This window comes from Leguminivora glycinivorella, chromosome 3 (genome assembly GCF_023078275.1).
Source record: "Leguminivora glycinivorella isolate SPB_JAAS2020 chromosome 3, LegGlyc_1.1, whole genome shotgun sequence".
Classification (NCBI taxonomy): domain Eukaryota; kingdom Metazoa; phylum Arthropoda; class Insecta; order Lepidoptera; family Tortricidae; genus Leguminivora; species Leguminivora glycinivorella.
Window position 1 is genome coordinate 14,381,544 of NC_062973.1, and position 19,101 is coordinate 14,400,644.

The 19,101-nt window shown below is 35.6% G+C and overlaps 2 protein-coding genes across 2 annotated transcripts in view; both read right to left on the minus strand.

The window, feature by feature from the left end:
• The window catches only part of LOC125242621 (RYamide receptor-like), a 97,905-nt gene that overhangs the window by 30,997 nt on the left and 47,807 nt on the right, over positions 1-19,101 (minus strand). The gene's annotated exons all lie outside the window — the stretch shown is intronic.
• LOC125224651 lies at positions 14,426-15,826 on the minus strand. The gene is made up of 2 exons (XM_048128080.1): positions 15,479-15,826; positions 14,426-15,228 (listed from the first exon to the last, which is right to left on the minus strand). Exon 2 carries the CDS (start codon positions 15,152-15,154, stop codon positions 14,426-14,428), a length of 729 nt encoding a protein of 242 aa, XP_047984037.1. The 5' UTR covers positions 15,155-15,228; positions 15,479-15,826.

Below are 19,101 nucleotides of genomic sequence, written 5' to 3' on the forward strand. Positions count from 1 at the left end.
TCAGTGCATAGACACCCTGTTGCGCCCTCAATTTCTATAATATATTCATTTTCTTTTATACCTACTAGTAATATTATTCATCTAAGCAAGTGTCATTCAAATACTGTATTTTTATGAAACAATTTGTTTTTTCCACTTCGCTACCCTTTCCCACTGTAATATTTCTAACACGATCAAACTTTTTCTTTAGGGCCATCAGTCAACGTCGCCGTACAAAAAGGGTCTATTCAGACAAGAAAAGTTCGCAGCCGTACCCTATGTAAAGGAAAGTACGCCATTGTAGTGCTAAACGATTTACCTTTGATCTATTAAAGAAATGAAAAGTTTGAATTCGAAAGTAGAAAAAATCGTAAACCGATAGATATGCATGAGAGTACATAAATATGTATATAGTTATAAAGGCCCGTAGTGCCAAAAAACAAGCTTTATTATCTTTATGCTAAGGGCCGGTTGCATCAAACCGTCTGTCACCGTTAAAGTGTTCGTTAAATTTTATTGTAATGGGAAGTTCCATAGACATCTACTGCGTGACGATGATGTGTTGTCAAATGTGGTTGGTGCAACTGGCCCTTATTGTGTGGACAGTAAACCAGCAATAGATAAGGTACATGATGAATAGTTTTCCTTACAATACAGCCGTTTACTAACAATCAGCCTAGGGCACATCTCTGATTACCCGAAATCTTGTAAAAATAATTTGCAAAATTCTGTTGACCTAAACACGCTGGCATTCATCCATAATACAAAAAGTGCATAAAAAACCATGTCTTCGTCATGTTCGTTGTTTAATTGATATTGAAGGATCCGAGGGACCCTTAAACTACCTACATGTGATCATTTACTGGACCTTTTCACATGCAACTCCATAAAGTAGAACACACACGCACTAACGCGTAACGGAAATTTAACGAAAACCAACTTCCGATGCTATTCTAGACACGTACATTTGTTTACAAATTGTAAAAATAGTCGCATTAGGTATCTTTGGCGTTCAATGTTTACTTACACTCAATTGATGAAGATGAAAAGTGCCTTCTTTCAGTACGGAAGACAGCAAGTTGGTACTTTGATTTTGTAACGCGCTTTTATACGTACATATATTTTATATAATACTATCTTTTGCCCGCGGCTTCGCTCGCGTTAGAAAGAGACAAAAGTAGCCTATGTCACTCTCCATCCTTTCAATTATCTTCACTTAAAAAAATCTCGTCAATTCGTCGCTCCGTTTTGCCGAGAAAGACGGACAAACAAACAGACACACACACTTTCGGAGGATATTGAGAATTTCCGGAAGCTGAATTGTTTTACTCACATCCAGTAAACAAATCCTAGCTGTATCATAATTGGACGTAGTTACGCAATAACGTTCCAATCTACATGAAATTGTCATTAAGATTTAGACCTTGTATGAAAAACAATAGTTATTTGTTTTACAAGGGGGCAAAGTAGTTGTTTAACCGCACGTGCCAATATTGATACCTGAGCAAGCGAAAGATTCCAATATTGAACCGCGAGCGTAGCGAGAGGTTCAAAAAGTGGAATCTTGAGCGTTGCGAGGGTATCAAGGCACGAAGTTTAAACAAACTTTGCCACCGAGTGAAACACAAAATTTTTCACCACACCAACACGAACAAAATACTGACTATAAAACATCAAAATAAATCAAATTCATCAATTTATTCAATATTTATGATTGAAAATCATCATTTATAGGTAAAATCTAGCAGCCAGATTAAGACATCGAGTTAAAATTTGTATGAAATTACTTTGCCCCCTTGTGGATAAAATGCAATTTTGCTATCTATTTTTGAATAGCAAAGAAAGCCTTTACCAGTTGGTGTGGTGAAAAAGTCTTTAATTTCAATGACAATTTCAGATGGATTGGAACGTTATTGCGTGTAGTATGTATTGAGTTTCCTAATTTAAATGATCGCGCTTGCGCGGTATGAATATTCTCTAGCTGACATGCTCTCTTCTGTCAAGTAGGTAGAACTAGTGAAATGTAATAGTTTATTTAATAAATATAAAATATATTGGTGTGTTTCTCAGAAGTGATTTGTGTATTAATTAATTGCCATCCTCCTGAGGCACCCGGATATACAACATTGCGTAACAACGTCCAATTGGACTCTCGAAAATATCTTGTATAACCCCGAGACCGTCTCTAAAGGGTAATTAATAATACAACTATTACTCGTATTTGGCCTGCAGATTGTAAAGGTTAATCGTAATAGGGTTTTGTGTGTCATTTTTGCAGGAATTCCACGAAAATATAAGCTTGTTATCCGACAGTAGTGAACACAGAAGTACTTATAGTTATTTTTGTATGTGTTTTTCTAATAAATAAAAAAATATATTCTGTGTTTTTGAATGAAGATCAGATGATTTTATCACACGACGTCTATTTGGTAGGTATGGAAGTTGTTTAACCCCTGGAACGCCGTTGTTAAAAATTTGCTACTGAATTAATAACTTTCAATCTGTTAATTACAATTTAAATTGCCTGGGACAGATCTGGAACAAGTCGCTTTAGGGGTAAATGACGTTTCGTTTTATTTAATCGTATGGCTATAAACTGTTCTATTACTAACAACATATTATCAACTTAAGGACTACAATTTTATATTGTCACGTATAACGTGAATATTTAATAATGCATGCTCAATAAGTTATTTGTTGCCTTGGATTATTCTTTTTTTATATATCTACTTACGCTCACTTAATTATGTATACAGATTCAAACTTATCCTCGTACTATATCAACTCATGAATATTATAGGTACTAAAATAATTCAACGCACAGACAGATTTCCTACGCTGTGCTAGGTATTTTATATATACGTACGGCGGACCGGTCGGGCCACTGGCCACAGGTATCAGGTAAAATAATAATCGTAGATGACAATATCTAGCTTCTTCACCCAACGGGCTGCGTTCACATCAGGGCTCAGCAAATCCAGGGAATGGCCTGTGTATTTCCTCTTTGGACAGTCATGAATTAAGTGTTGTATTGTCTGAATGGCACAATCGCTCACGAAACGCTCACGGCCAGGCCCCGTAGCCGAATGGCATTTCCGCCAAACGAAAGCGATCACCGCTGGCTCTGTCGCGCCATACCGAAGAGATAATATCTATTTCAAGCGTTTCGTTTTGACACATGCCGAATAAATTTCAAGTTTTGACATTCTTTTGCAAAATCTCTGAAAATATTCTTCTGATTAAATTTACATAGACAAAATTTATGTATACTCCATATGGAATGAAATTTAACAATATGTTATTGTAACTAAATGTCTTGCCTTTAATTAAAATTTAAAAAAAAACGAAATAAAAACTACAGCGGGAGACTCCTGTTAAAGAAACAATTTACTCTATGCTCATATTGCTCATTACTTATGCACAGCAGGTTTCATTAATCATTCATTATTTCAGAAAGTAATATTTGCAGTACAAGTTTTTATTTATTCTTAAATTACGAAATTCACACGTACATATGCCGTTTTATGACAGAAAGGTAATGAGAAGCTGCTTATAATTAAGTAATTTAATGAATTTGACCGACCGGTCTGGCCTAGCGCGTAGTGACCCTGCCTGCTACGCCGCGGTCCCGGGTTCGAATCCCGGTAAGGGCATTTATTTGTGTGGTGAGCACAGATATTTTTTCCTGAGTCATGGATGTTTTCTATGTATATAAGTATTTGTATATTTATTATTAATATCTGGGCAACCGAGCTTCGCTCGGTTCTGTTTCGTATCCCTGACATGTGTCGCCATCTAGTTCAAAAATGAATAGTACCTACATCGAGCGAAAGAATTCTCAGCCTTAACAACACAACTACTCCACACGAGATGGCGCGCATTTCGCCACAAAAACTCAAATAGTGTATTTTCTATTCGTTTTAGCCTTGACCTGTGTCGCCATCTAGTGTTTGCAATAAATAGTACTTACATCGACCGAAAGAATTCTGTCTTAACAGTACAACTACTGCACACGAGATGGCGCGCGAAGAAAAACGCATGAAAACTCGAAAATTCGCGTTTTCCGGGACCTAAGGATAAGTTAGACCGATTTTTCACCCCCAAAAACCCCCACATAACAAATTTCTGCGAAATCGTTAGAGCGGTTTCCGAGATCGTCAGTGTAAATAAATATATATATAAATAAATAAATAAATAAATAAATAAATATACAAGAATTGCTCGTTTAAAAGTATAAGATATATCGTTGTCTGAATTCTGAGTACCCACAACACAAGCCTTCTTGAGCTTTCCGTGGGACTCGGTCGATCTGTGTAAGAATGTCCTATACTATTTATTTATTTATTTATTTATTTTATTTACACCCACACAAGGTACATCGTACCAAAGCTAATTGATAAAATATGAATGAAAGTTAATCAAGCAAAGACTGTGTTTTCATCTGCCGCCAACTTGGTTTCCATTATTTATAGAGACTTCTTTCTTAGATATATATACGGGTTCTAATAACATTTTATTTGATACCTACTCGTAGGAAAGCTATAAGTAGCGTGACCCAATTGAATTTCTCAAAACATTACTTATTTCACCTGATGTCCGTTTGCAATCAATCAATTTGTTTGGCCCACTTTGGTCGCGTTACGAGAGATACTGCGTCGTTGTATGTATATTTAAGTAGACCGTAGGGCTGGCAGCTTCCTCGCCCAAAGAATAATCCTTGCGATACAACGAGGAAATGCTGCCAGTATCTACGGCACCATGCCTAAAGAACTTTTCTTGGTTTTTAATATTTTTAGTTTACTTAGGTATTTATTTTTAGATTAAGGTTTAGTTTATGTTTCGTATTATTAATATTGTATCGGTTACCGCGAACGAGCTCAAGATATCGCGTGTCAAGCAGAAGGCCCGCTTGAAGATCCCTACAGTCGAGCGCCAGCCTGCCATTCGAACATGTCATGGATAAAGTCAATCATGCTATAAAGTTTGATAAGCCTCTGGTTCTTGCTAAGGAGAAGCGGTATATACCCAGAATGTTGCGCGAGGCCATTGAGATCAAGAAATATCCAAACTTTAATAGAGAAGATGGCTTTACTTTACCACCGGCTTAGGATCCAGTAGTACATCTGATAATGGAACAAGCACGACGAAGACTGTGAGGCATTTGTGTTGTATGGTGTTGGACATTTGCAGTTTGTTTTTGTCAATTTTGTGTAGATTAATTGATTAATTGTTTTTTTAACATAGTAATGGTAATTTTTTTGAATAATGTATAACTAGCTTTATTTATAGTGTGTGAACCTGCCTTAGGAATCTATATTATTTATGGTCATGGTTCGTTAATATTTCTTGTATGTGGGTAGCTTTTGCACATTGTAATTTTTCCTCAGTCACCCGTTGACCACGAACGCTGTAAAGTGTTCGAAACGTCGGGATGAATTGAACGTAGTTACGCAGAAACGTTCCATTCCACATGAAATTGTCATTAAGTTTTAGACCTTGTATGAAAAACAAAAGTCTTTCATTTCAATGACAATTTCAGATGGATTGGAACGTTTCTGCGTAACTACGTCCAATTGTAAATTCATTATACGCGATTTAATCCGTTTCCATAGTTTTATTTCATTTAGTATTATTGTTTTTATTTTAAGAGTGTTGTTGTCGAATATAAATTAACCTTTAAGTAGAGGTTTTCACATATATAGGAAGTCCGTAAAATATAAAAAACGAAGATAAAATACCTTATAAGTATATTGTAGATAGGATAATATACACCGTGTTTCCGGTATCACTCAAAACCTCAGACACCCCAACTGATTTTTATTTTTTTAAACGTATCTACAATGTTCATTCTTTAATCTGATGATTATTGTTTTTTTAAATTGAATTTTTAATTTTCTGTGCAGCTCTACTCGGCTTTTAACTCTACACTCAATAAAATAATTGCTAGCTACCATCATAAACCTTCAAACTGTTTAATTGTGTATGTTACTGCAACGACATAAGGTTTACCAATAAGTAGACAGCTATGTCACTGTAAAGCACTTTAACCTGTGTCACAGTAAACTTCAAATTGGACAGGTGACGCAGTAAGCAAATTTAAACCTAACATTCAAAATGACAAGGTTGTAATTAGGTACGAGTTCAATTTGTTATGACTTATGATAAACTTTAAAATTAAACTGACGCACAACGTCTATCTCGTAGCGGAAAAAATAATCGTCCAAGTAACCAGCCAGTATTAATACCCTTAAATACTGAAAAAGGTATACAACCTCTAACAATATGATATGCACAATGTCGTATTACGAATTTGTAGAATGGGCACGTAAACAGTTTTTGTATAACTCAAACATTTTACGTTATTCCTTTCTTTTAAAATACTACGTTGTTTATTCTACTTAAGGAATTATTATGTTTTGTCCATTCTTTGGATTTGCGTCATAAAAAACAGCTATGATCTTTTTTTACGTCTGTTTGATTCCCAGAAAAAGCAAGTAATTTTTACAATATCTTTAATTATAATTCGTATATCCTGTACCACAATCATTTCAGACTAGATTTTTATTTTAAGTTTTTGAAAAAGAGTAAACTAGCCTAAGGCGAATTCAATTTATTTCAGAAATTACCTAAAATTAAGTGACAATTTCTTTGAAAATCTACATCACATCGAAGTAAGTTTTGTACTAAATTAATCTGCAACGTTTACTTAAATTGCTGTTATGCCTTAGTGATTATACATTGCTATTATTGATTTTTGCCAATTTTTTGAAAACGAGCCTTCACCGGTACAATTATTACCACTTTTGGACATTTTCTCATATTTTGTTAGACCAAGTAGAAAAAGTCCTATAATGTGATATATATTTATAAACTACTCGCAAATCCCTTTAATTTGATACCACACACGGTATGATCGAGTGCTCGGTTGCGATTTCACTATTTTTAACACGAAAGCCCTCTTAAATGCAATATAACTTAGTTTTAAAATAACATTATGTCGTCTTTCATCATAATATTCCAATCTACGATATTTAAGATATGTATTAAGGTACGATATGCGCTGATTTCTTATGATTACCTCCCTCATCTAGTTAGGTATTTAATACATTGAGTGACGAAAATCCGCTAGGTCTAGGACCCTTTTCTCGAAGCTACAAGTTACAATTTACAAGTGGTAGTCAATGTATAAATAATAGGACAAGTTAGAAAGTGACTTCCGCTTGTAACTTGTATCTTGCATCTAGCTTTATCATGCGAACGGCTAAGGAGTGGAACTCACTTCCTGCATGTCTATTTCCAACCCACTATAATTTGGATCTTTTTCAATCAAGAGTGAATAGACATTTTTTTTTGGGTAAACATGCTTCATCCTAGACGGCATCGGCAGTTTCCATCAGGTGAGATTGTGGTCAAATGGTTTACCTGTTCCTCTTAAAAAAAAAAATTGTAACTTTCAGTTTTGAGAAATGGGCCACTGTTCGTAGTAGCCTTCCTCTAATAGGCGGGAGAACGCTAGAATCTACTTTAACGCTTTACTGAATGAACATTGTACCTCCTTGCTCTTCCCTTTTTCTAATATATATTTTTTAAAGGCTTTCAAACTGTTTTGTGGTCATTTTTTAGGGTTCCGTACCAAAAAGGTACAACAGGAACCCTTATGGTGCGACTCTGTCCGTCTGTCTGTCCGTCTGTCACATTCCTAAATATCTCGAGGACTACTAATGCTATCAACTTGAAATTTGGAATAGTTGTGAACATTGTAAACCTCTACAAATAGAAAGTATAATTTTTTTAAATATATTAATTTTAATTGTAGAAAATGGCCAAAATGAAAGGGGGGCAAATTGTAAATTGCATAACTACTAGTTACAATTTTGCATGCATGACAAAAAAAGTGGGTAGAAATCGTTAATATAATGAACAGCGGCTTAGAAACAAGTTATTTTGACCGTTCTGTTCAGATTCGTCGCAGCGTAGATAACAAACAAGCAAGAATACGAATGTTGACGAGTTATAATGAATGCGATGTCAGTGGATGCGGCATAGCTGTGCACACTACAGATGTTATTTGTTGATTGGTTTTATTTGTAGTAATTTCTTTTGTTATAATATATGTTTAATATATGTATTTAAGCATTTATTTATATTATTAACATGATTTTATTACAATTTTATTTGTTTAATTATTTATTAAGATTATTATAGTTATTTATATATTATAAGTTTTTTAAATGTTTTTATATATTGCACATAATTATAATAGATATTTTTTATATTTACATATAAGTAGGTATTCTTATAAATGAAATATTTCGCGATCTGGTGGGCTTTTTTACTAGTTTTATAATATATACTTTTAATGTTTTTATTTATTTTACAGAATTATAAGTGCCTATACTTTTGTCTTCTAGTCAAGTCATTAGAGTTATATGAAAATATGAGATTATTTTTACTGGGTAGTTTGAAAGAAAGTTTGTACATTACATTATTATCAAGCTCGATTGTTGGCAGGAAAATGAAATAGAACTTACCTATTAATATAGATTTATTGTTATAAAAAATAGCTAAGTTTATCATTTATGCCACAGGTGCACTAAGAAAAACTCATTTCATCCGATGGCAAGTTTGTCCTCCGTTTCTTGTGATAAACTTCAATTCATAATTTGATATACTTTTTATGAAACGTAATTTTATTTCAGTTATTGCTCGTCAACGAAATTGCATTCCCATGTAACTTGTGTGAATTGACAAGCAACGGAATTTAAAATTAATTGTTTTTCGCGTGACATTGAATTATTTGTATTTCTGAAAAAAAATGTATGAAGAATATTTAAATGTTCTGCCTCATTTTAATACCGATTGAGACATCAGCATTGCACTTTTCAATTATGACAATATGACTGACAGCCAGTTGGTTAGCAAACATTCATATAATTTTCATAAGAGAAGAGCCGAACCAAGACAATGCTTAACCCGAGATCTGTCTCTCAGTTTTATAAATGTAATGGTATGCTTCATAACAGTGTACAGGAGTATAGGCATGGTCGCGCGATAAATGATAAAACATCAGGCCGTCCGTCCCTATCGCACTATATGTAAGACAAGCGCGGATCCAGCTTCGTGCCCAGGGGGGTCACGTGGTAAAGGCCACTGAGGTCCGTCCCCAGCTTGCAGCTTTCGGGCGTCACGTGGTCAACCAAAACATAAAAAATTTTTGCATGGCCTACTTAGGCTCCACGGGGGGACCCCTATACAAATATATGACTTTGTTTCTTCTATCTGGATCCGCGCATGTATGTAAGACCATGCTTGCCTGCTAGGACGACATAAAGTTAGGTATTTAGATCCTGCTTGAACTCTTACATCTATATTTTTCCCATGCTCATGTTTTCAACAACGTGCGATTTTTTTTTAACCCCCGACGCAGAAACGACGGGGTGTTATAAGTTTGACATGTCTGTCTGTCTGTCTGTTTGTCTGTCTGTTTGACTGTGTGTGTCTGTCTGTCTATCTGTGGCATCGTAGCTCCCGAACGGATGAACCAATTTAGATTTAGTTTTTTTTTTGTTTGAAAGCTAAATTAGTCCGGAGAGTTCTTAGCCATGTTTTATGAAAATCGGTCCACTATGTCGTGGTCGGAGTTTTTTTTTTTAATTTTAATTTTGTGGTTATGTTATATCCACATCAACTGAGAAGCAACAAGAAACGTCAGTTTTGACACTTTTGACAAGGCGAATAAAGCGCCAGTTACACGAGTGTGTCGAGACCTCGAGACGTCGCAGTCGATACGGGATTTCGGAAATCCTGTACTTGAGCATTTCTTTTTTTTTGCCACTTTTATGAAGTGTGATATTTTTGAAAAAAAAATGTTATTTTCTACTCAGAATTACTAGCCTTTTCAATCCTAGTAGTTAAAAAAATTGTCCCATACGATTTTTTCTTATTTTCTTACCATTTTCCGTACATGTTGTATGGGGTAACAAAAGAGGAAAGTAACAAAAATGTATGGAAATTCTGGGACACTTTTTGTCTCCCAGTGAGATTGAAAGTACTCGTGATTCTGAGTACAATTGACCTAAAATTTCCTAAAACAATAAAAAAAAATTATTGGCAAAAAAAAAAAATGCTCACTTTATTAATCATAGCCAAATTGGTTTTGCACTTCAATTTCTTGCTTATAAAATTATATTAATTATACTTAAACTTTTTAACACAACTTGCTCAGTTTCTGTTATTTGTTCTTATATTTTTGTAATCACGTTATTATATTATTTTATTAATTGTTTTTATCGAGTAATAATTACTTGTACATTTCTTATATATTAAGTTTTCATTTGTTTTTTAGTGTATTGCCGTAAGTTGTCCTCTACGATATTATTGACACTAAATAAAAAAGGAATTAAATCGATTGGTAAAATAACAGTATATTAAAACAGCAATCATTTAAAGAAACCTCGATTTGTGTTTCTTTAGTCACGTATACAAGCTTTTGATCGTATAAATGATAAATAAGTGAGATGGATTGACACATGTCAAAATTCATATTTCTGTAAACGTCAATCTTCATTAATTTGAGATCGAGGGAAGGTCTGTAAGACCGCTTTCGCGTAGCAGCAAGGGGGTAGCCGCCCTCACTAACCCAATAAAAATACAACCAGTATACATATATTGTATAGAACTCTATTCAACTGGAAAGCGAGTCTTGTTGCGTGACGTAGGAAGCCGAGATAACATCGCTAAATAGAAATCTCGGCTCACATAACTTTCTTATTTGACAGGTACCATTTAGCCGAAACATACTGGCTCTTAATGTAAAATTGTGCTGAATCAGTTGGTTTAACTGGTACTTGTTATTTTTAGTACATAGGTTAACTGAATCTTTGTAGTTTGAAATCACAGATGTCATATATACCATAGATCAAGCAAACGTATCTACTTAGCGTGTCAAATGAACTCAGTGAAATCCACTGAGTTGTCCGTCTTTACTCGCAGCTTGCAGCTTTCGGGCGTCAATTTTTGTAAGTTGAAGTCAACCAAAACATAAAAAATGCCTCGTTACGTGATATTCAATTGCAACAACACAAACATTATGAACAATCAAGAGCCTGAGACATATTTAAAATTACGGGCAAGAATCAACTTCAGTACAAAATTTGACACGCTCGGCCCCTATACAAATATATGAATTTGTTTCTTCTATCTAAATTAAGTTCTGTGTTTGAAATCATTCTCTGTTGACCAAATGTGAATTTATTTAAATATACATATATACTTGAGAGGACTGGGAGCGATCCATAAAATATAGAATTTAAAAATATGTTTTCATATTACCTCTATGATGTATTTTTAACATACTTATTTAGCTATTTAATTCCGTTACGTTTTGTTTCGAATATTGTCATTGAATAGGTATTTAGACAGTTTTATATAGATACATCTAGCAAATAACACAGTATTTTAGTGTTTGAATTTTTAGAATATACGGAAAATATATATTTTTTTGCTCCAGTATAAGTAATCGTTTTGGGGGCGCTGTTAACTTTCTACATACAATACTAGTATAATATACTGTGTATTTTATGTTAGCCATTATCTTATTCTAATATGTCAACAACATGATACAGGCCAGTATTTAAAAAAAATATTTAATCAGGATTGTTCGTCCAATCATCATACCTTAAATGTTGTTCTATTCAAAACCTTTCCAAGAAATGAACGAGTTAATATCGGACTGCGACAGGATATTGAACAGTTTTCAATATCGCCCCAGGAGGGGTTTTCTTATATTGGCCATGAGTGTTCGATCATATCTGTTCTTGCTAGAGATAAACGTACCACAAACATGTTATTAGTACATTCTGTATTAAGGGTGGGAGGTGAAGGATTGCGAACAAGAAGCTATTAAAAGTCCCTAACAAAACTATCTATTAGTAAATATAACCGCTAAAATTCCCCAAACAGTTTCCACTTATAAAAATATGTTAGTTTTTATAAGTGGAAACTGTTTGGCTTATGTTTAATCTATATTTGTTTATACATTTGTATAATTTTTCGCTGTTTGTTTCTCAACAATAAATAAATTAAAAAAAAAAAATTTGCGTGTTTTTATTTTTTATGAGAACAAATGGCATATTTCTTTATTTTAAAATCATGATTCACGTCAATACACATTTTGAAAAAAATAAATTTGTTGGCATCATCAGTGTAGTTATGACAGTATCTAATAGGTGGCGCTAAAAAATCGAGGTACGATTCTTAGTATGAAGTTACATACTTCATACTCCTGTATAATAAATAATCCTTGTTAATTACCTAACCCCGTTCGAAACTGTTTCTAAAACTTTTGCTACTAGTAAGTAGGTAAAACAGTTTTCAACACAAGTATTATCTTCCAAAATGGCTAAAATCTCCTTTATTTCTAGTTCGTGGCGTCTATCTGTCTGTCCATCCGAGGATTAACTGCGTGATTGCTAGAGCAAGAACGCTCAAGGCACTTAATTCTTTTCACGGAATTATCTCGTCCACTATAAGTAAAGTGCAAACGATTTTTTTCCTTTTAAGATAGATAATGTTGTGTAATATCATTGGACAGGTCAACGCTATCACTATCGCTATCAATATAAATGAGCACTGTGAATTTGTAATTCAAATATAAGTATCAAAAGATACGATATGAGCAACTAGTTAATGTTAATGTGTATTTAGTAGTACCTAGTATGTGAACTATACATTGAAACTACACGTAAATCGATGCATTTGATACTCATATTAATTATTACAAAATTAATAGGAATATATGTAAGCACGCTCATGACGTTGGGAGGAGCTTGCTACAGACAGGTCGCCTTGGTGATCTATGTTTAACCATAAGTATTAAATAAATAAATATTATAGGACATTCTTACACAGATTGACTGAGGCCCACGGTAAGCTCAAGAAGGCTTGTGCTGTGGGTACTCAGACAACGATATATATAATATATAAATACTTATATACATAGAAAACATCCATGACTCAGGAACAAATATCTGTGCTCATCACACTAATAAATGCCCTTACCGGGATTCGAACCCGGGACCGCGGCGCAGCAGGCAGGGTCACTACCGACTGCGCCAGACCGGTCGTCATATTAAATCGTAGCACTTAAACTTAGTAGTTCATGTGCTCTGCCTACCCCTTAATGGGCTACAGGCGTGATTATATGTATATATACATATGTAAATGTATGTATTAAATCGTTCGAGAAACACCGCCTTAGAACGTTGGACATCAAATGCTGACAACGCAAAAAGACCAAATTACTTTAATGCAATATGCATCTGGCCAACTCTTTTGTGGGGCTTGTAAAAGGGTCTTTTAGACCAATTTCGGTCTGGCTAGGCACATAAGAGCTGATTATTTTGCCTGTTAGGTATAGACCTTATACAGGCAAAATCATCCATAATTTCCTGAGGTCGCCGTCATCGGAACCGACAAGGACTTTATTTATATTACGGTTAACTCACGACGCAGGCGCTTAATTACACGCTATTGGTATAATATAACTTAATAGTTTACCAATATCAAATTCCGAATTTAGAAAACAACTTAACTGGATCAGCAAAACACTTGTGTTTCAGGCTTAGTGGCCCATTTCACAAAACGGAAAGTTATAAGTTACAAGCGGAAGTCTCTTTTCAACTTGTCATATTAGACATTGACAACCACTTATAAATTGTAACTTGTAGCTTACACAAGGCTTGTACCTTTCAAGTTACAATTTACACTTGTAAAGTGTAAATTGTACAAGCCTTGTATTACAAGTGCGCGAACTGTCAAATCGTATGGGTTGTCATGGAAACACACTTGTAATACAAGGCTTGTACCTTTCGAGAAACGGGCCCGTCGCAACGTTTCATCGTGAAGGAGAACATCTGGACAAACATAACTGCAATTAGAATTTAAACCGCAAACAGTTCGAAACTGATGTATGGAATGTTTATTTATCTGTATCACGGAAGTTCACTGTACACATCATTATAAAATCATAATATGTATGCGAACTGCGGTGGAAAATCAACTAATGGAGTGTCAGATTTGTCGGAACGAGCGTGCAACATCTGCCGCGGTAAGTAAGTAGTTGGTTTCAGCCGGCCTAGGAAGTGACAATCTACGCTGCCTGGCGATCGAAACGCAACTGGCTCTGTCGCACCAGTGTACAATGTGTACATAGCCAAATGCACAAACGCTCACGATATTATCGTTTTCGTAGCTATCTATCTCTATCTATGTTGGTGGTGTGCTCACGTGTCCTAAATGCGCGCGAGTATTCAGCAGAAAGATTGGATACGCGAGCCATCTTAGGGCACACCAGAGAGCGGAAAAGAATGATAATAACCCAAATTAAAAATTGCTAGCACCAGAACCTACAGTCGCTGTGGCCGAAACCGGGCAGGAGGATATATCTCTATGGCTCTTCCGTATTGGCGCGACAGAGCCAGACTGTGTTTCCATCGGCGTCTAGCGCTACGGCGATGAGTGCGTATAAAGGTATGATCCAGTACAGGTGGTCATTATCCTTGATGTCAATTGTTCGCAGTTGTTGCAATGGTTCCTCCTTTTCTAGGAGAGCTTCGAGTTTATACAATTGTTCCAGAGGAATTCTTTCCAGTTTCAACGGTTGTGCAGTATTTCTAATACTAATATTTGACATTTGGAAGGAAATAAGCTTAATAGCTTGGCCTTTAATTTCATTTTTGTAGTTTTTAACAGATGAACTTGCGGTGGTGAACATACAGCCTTCGGGGACTTCAATCAGGTAGGTTCCTTGGATAAATCTAATTTCTTCGCTGTCGCATAAGAGTTGTAATTTTGTTCGTCGCGGACATGTTATTGCGTAATGGTAGTCGTCTAATCTTTGAAGCATCTCAAAGTCACTCGTAAATGCTGTATATTGGCAGGTAGCAGAAATTTCTTGGTTTAGGATCAGCGAGTAGATGCAATCGTCGGGCTTTGATGCCAAGGTAAAAAAGGTTTCTTCACAGTAATATGTTTCTTGGAAACGTTTACATTCTTGTTCCATGTACTGGTGTTTCTCGTCGTTCATTGCCATATAAGGTTTAGGAGGGATCAGAATGGTCGAATTATAAGTCGGAGTGGGAAATAGATGGTAGTAGGTGTATGTATTCTTGTACATTACAGGAAATTTCAATGCAAATACGACTCTATTCTCTGCATAAAAGGAACCACAAGTAATGATGTCATAATAGTCTCGAAACGCGGTGTTTTCATTGATAAGCATTTCTTGTTCCTTGTAAAGTTTAAACAAGACGTTTGATATAAACATGATATTATCAGTGCCGACTACACTGTGGTGGGTTATACCCAGTTTAGAGAAAGCAATTGCATTTTCAAGCATGGTAACAAAGTCAAGAAGACTCCGTAAATTACTTTTTATCATGTTACATAGACTGTTAATTTTGATATAGTCTGATAAGCGGTAGTTAGTCATATTCACATCAATTATGATTTCGTTCAAGGCAACATGAATTTTATTTTCGTTAGAGATCATAGCTAACAACGTGTTATTGAATGATTCTAACATTTGTTTATTAATGCTAATTCCAGAATTCAATTTATTTCCAATTAGATTTTGATTTTCCTGTAATGTTTGTATGGCTTGGTTATAATGACGTGCATCGTCGTGATCCAAATTTCCAGTAATGCTTTTTATGACAGTACCCAAACCGTTAAAAAGGCCGCGTTTTTGCTTAGGGTGAATCGCGTACAAGGCATTGAATTTACCATAAATGGTGTTGAGGTCGTTCAAGAAAATCTGGGTGGTCGTCACTGAGGTATCTCTAAAATAAAGGGGTCGGCAGATTTCATATAATCTAAGTAACTACCTATATAGTTCTCTATATTACTAATACTATCCTTAATACTATTTAGTTCATAGTAGTGTAAAAACACATGTTCAGTCATCTGAATCTTAGCGGTGCCCAGTTTAAATGGCAGGACTCCGGGGTTGTTATCCAGCTCCGTGAGGGTTACTTGCCGGCCCTGGGTCGCTCCTATCAGGAGGGTCCTGGAACAATGGTCTTTGTTGTTTTAACGGCACCCTCAGCGTTCTTTTATGATGACTGATATCCTTATCGTCTATAACTTTTAATTCTAAGTTTCTCTTAATTCTACGACCTAAATAACGTGGTTTCGTCTTTTGACGAGCAGCCGCGGGATTTTTAATGTACACGGCTCGGTTTTCTTCGTATACGGGAGGTTCGGATCTATCCTTGTTAGCCCTCGAAATAGATTTCTCTTGATATTCTACAAGGGATTTGTTAAGATTTGCATATAACTCTTTTGTCACATCTTTATGCCTATTAACGTAATTTTGTAGATAAACGTCTTCAATATTAATGTCAAATAGATCGCGGTCGTTAAAATGCCCATTAATGATTTCAATAGGTTTTTTCTTGGTCGCTGAATGGATACTGTTATTATAGCCAATAATTGCATAGACCATGAGTTCATTAGTTGTAAGTTCTAACTGGTTTTTGTTTATGATTCTAATATGTTCGAGTATAGTTGAATGGAACCGTTCAATAGCACCATTAGATTCAGGGTTATTAACGCTGATAAAATGAAGTTTTATTTTATGTAATTTTGCTAGTTCCTTTATTAACTGATTTTTGAACTCCGTGCCTTGATCAGCAGTGATACACAAAGGTGGGCCATGATGGGACATATATATGGAAAGGGCGTTTAGCACGCTTAATCCAGTGCATGATTGTAAGGGGTATGCCTGAGCATATTTGGAAAATATGTCAATGATAGTAAGGAACTTTTGGCCATTGACTGTAAATGTGTCTACGTGAAGGACTTCGAACGGTTTCGTAGCCACAGGTACGAATTGATATAATTGTTTATTAGGGTGTCTTTCATATTTACTGGTTTGGCAGATATCACAATTGTTTATAAATTCTGTTACGCTATTGTTTATATTTGGCCAGTAGTACTGTAATTTTATTCTTCGTTCAGTTTCCTGTATCCCTCGATGATTAGTTGGACCGTTATGTATGCGTTGCATGATTTCGATTTGTTTTTCGCAATCAGTTACATCTTCGATGTGGGTTTTGCAGAAAGTTAAATTATAAGCCATATTTCTGAAGGTCATTTGTAACACTGATGTAACCTCTGGGATGAATTCGTGGGGCATGAAGATGCCATATTTAGTTTGGGGTTTTACAAATTCTTTGAAAAGGTTTATTATGTCGGCTTGAATATTGTTTTTATTTATTTGGGCTAATATTCTAATTTTGGTGGGAAAAATCTTGATTAATTTTGGTTTTGTCGGGGAGTGATGCACGAAATCCAAGAAGAGCTGGTTGTTGAAAATATTTATTGGCTTGTCAGAGATGGGTATTTCCAGTATCGGATTTTCTAGTTGTGAGTGAACAGTACTTTGCGGCTGATCAGGTGTTTGTTTATTCGTTTCTCGGTGTTTTAGCACGGCCAGAGGTAAGTCATCTTCATCCGATGAATCACTTTCAGGGAGAGCAGTATGGCGTGCCAGGGCTGCTAAAGGTAAGTTATCTTCTTCATCGCTTTCGCTTTCAGAGTGGTTTACGACCATGGACGATGGCCCGTCGTCTGGGTCCTGGTTAGGGTGATCAATATTTAAATTTATCTCATTGTTTTGCAGCTCTATTCGTGATAACGCGTCGGCGTTCGAGTTAAGTTTTCCTTTCATATAGGTGATAGTATAATCGTACTCTTCTAGTCGTAAGCGCCATCTTGTCAATCTACTATTAGGTTCTTTTACGTTCATCAAATATTGTAAAGGTTTGTGATCGGTAATTATGTTGAATTTTCGACCGTATAGATAGGGTCGGAAGTATTTCGTAGCGTAAACTATTGAAAGAAGTTCTTTCTCAATCGTGCTATATTTTACTTCACTTTCGTTAAGCGTCCGGGAAGCATAGGCAATCGGAAGGTCAGATCCGATCGGCCCTTGTGAAAGTACGGCACCTATAGCGTAATTCGAAGCATCCGTGCGCAAGTTAAAAGGTTTTTCGAAATCCGGATACTGTAAAAGCGGGTCGTTTGTAAGCAAATTTTGACAGTGTTTAAAGCAATTTATATATTCGGGGGTAAGTTCAATCTTTGCACCTTTTTTTAAACATGAAGTCAATGGTTTAGTCAATTTCGCAAATTGGGGAATAAATTTTCGATAATAGCCGAGTAATCCCAAGAACGATTTTATTTCTTTGCTGGTTTTTGGAATAGGAAACTGCTGGACTGCTTTGATTTTATTAGGGTCGGGCTTAATACCTTCTGTGGTAATTATATGTCCTAAGAAAGGAGTCTCACGTTTCATGAACTCTGATTTGTTTATCTGTATCTTGAAGTTGGATTCGCGGAGTCTTTGGAAGACGTCTTCTAAATTTTGGATGTGTTCTTGGAGGGAAGTGCTGTAAACGATTATATCATCCATGTACACCATTATATTCTTTAAGCCGCGTAACACGTTGTCCATGACACGTTGGAATGTTGACGGTGCATTTTTTAAACCAAAAGGCATGCGCAAATAGGCGTAAACACCGCGGTATCCGTCATTGTTAGTATCTACGCTGAATGCAGTTTTTTCTATATCATCGGGGTGCATTTCTATTTGATGAAACCCTGAGGCAAGGTCCAATGTCGTAAAATATTGGCATCGACCAAGTTTGTCTAAAATATCATTGATGTTAGGGATCGGATACTTATCACTTATTGTTTTTTCGTTTAACTTTCTATAATCTACCACTAATCTCCATTTAGTTTGGCCTGTTGCGTCTTGTTTCTTTGGGACAATCCAGATTGGGGATGACCATGGGCTATTGGATGGACGTATTATGTTTTGTTGAAGCATCGATTCAATTTGCTTGTCTACTTCTGCTTTATGTATTTGGGGATATCTGTAAGAACGCGTATAGATTGGGATCTCGTCCGTTGTATTTATCCGGTGTTTAATCTGATTCGTGAACGTAAGCGGAGTGTTTTCAGTATAAAAAACATCGCTATATGCTTCGCATAAATTTGAGAGGTTCCATTTCTCTTCTATGTTAAGATGATCCATTCTAAGAAATGATAGAGCACTAT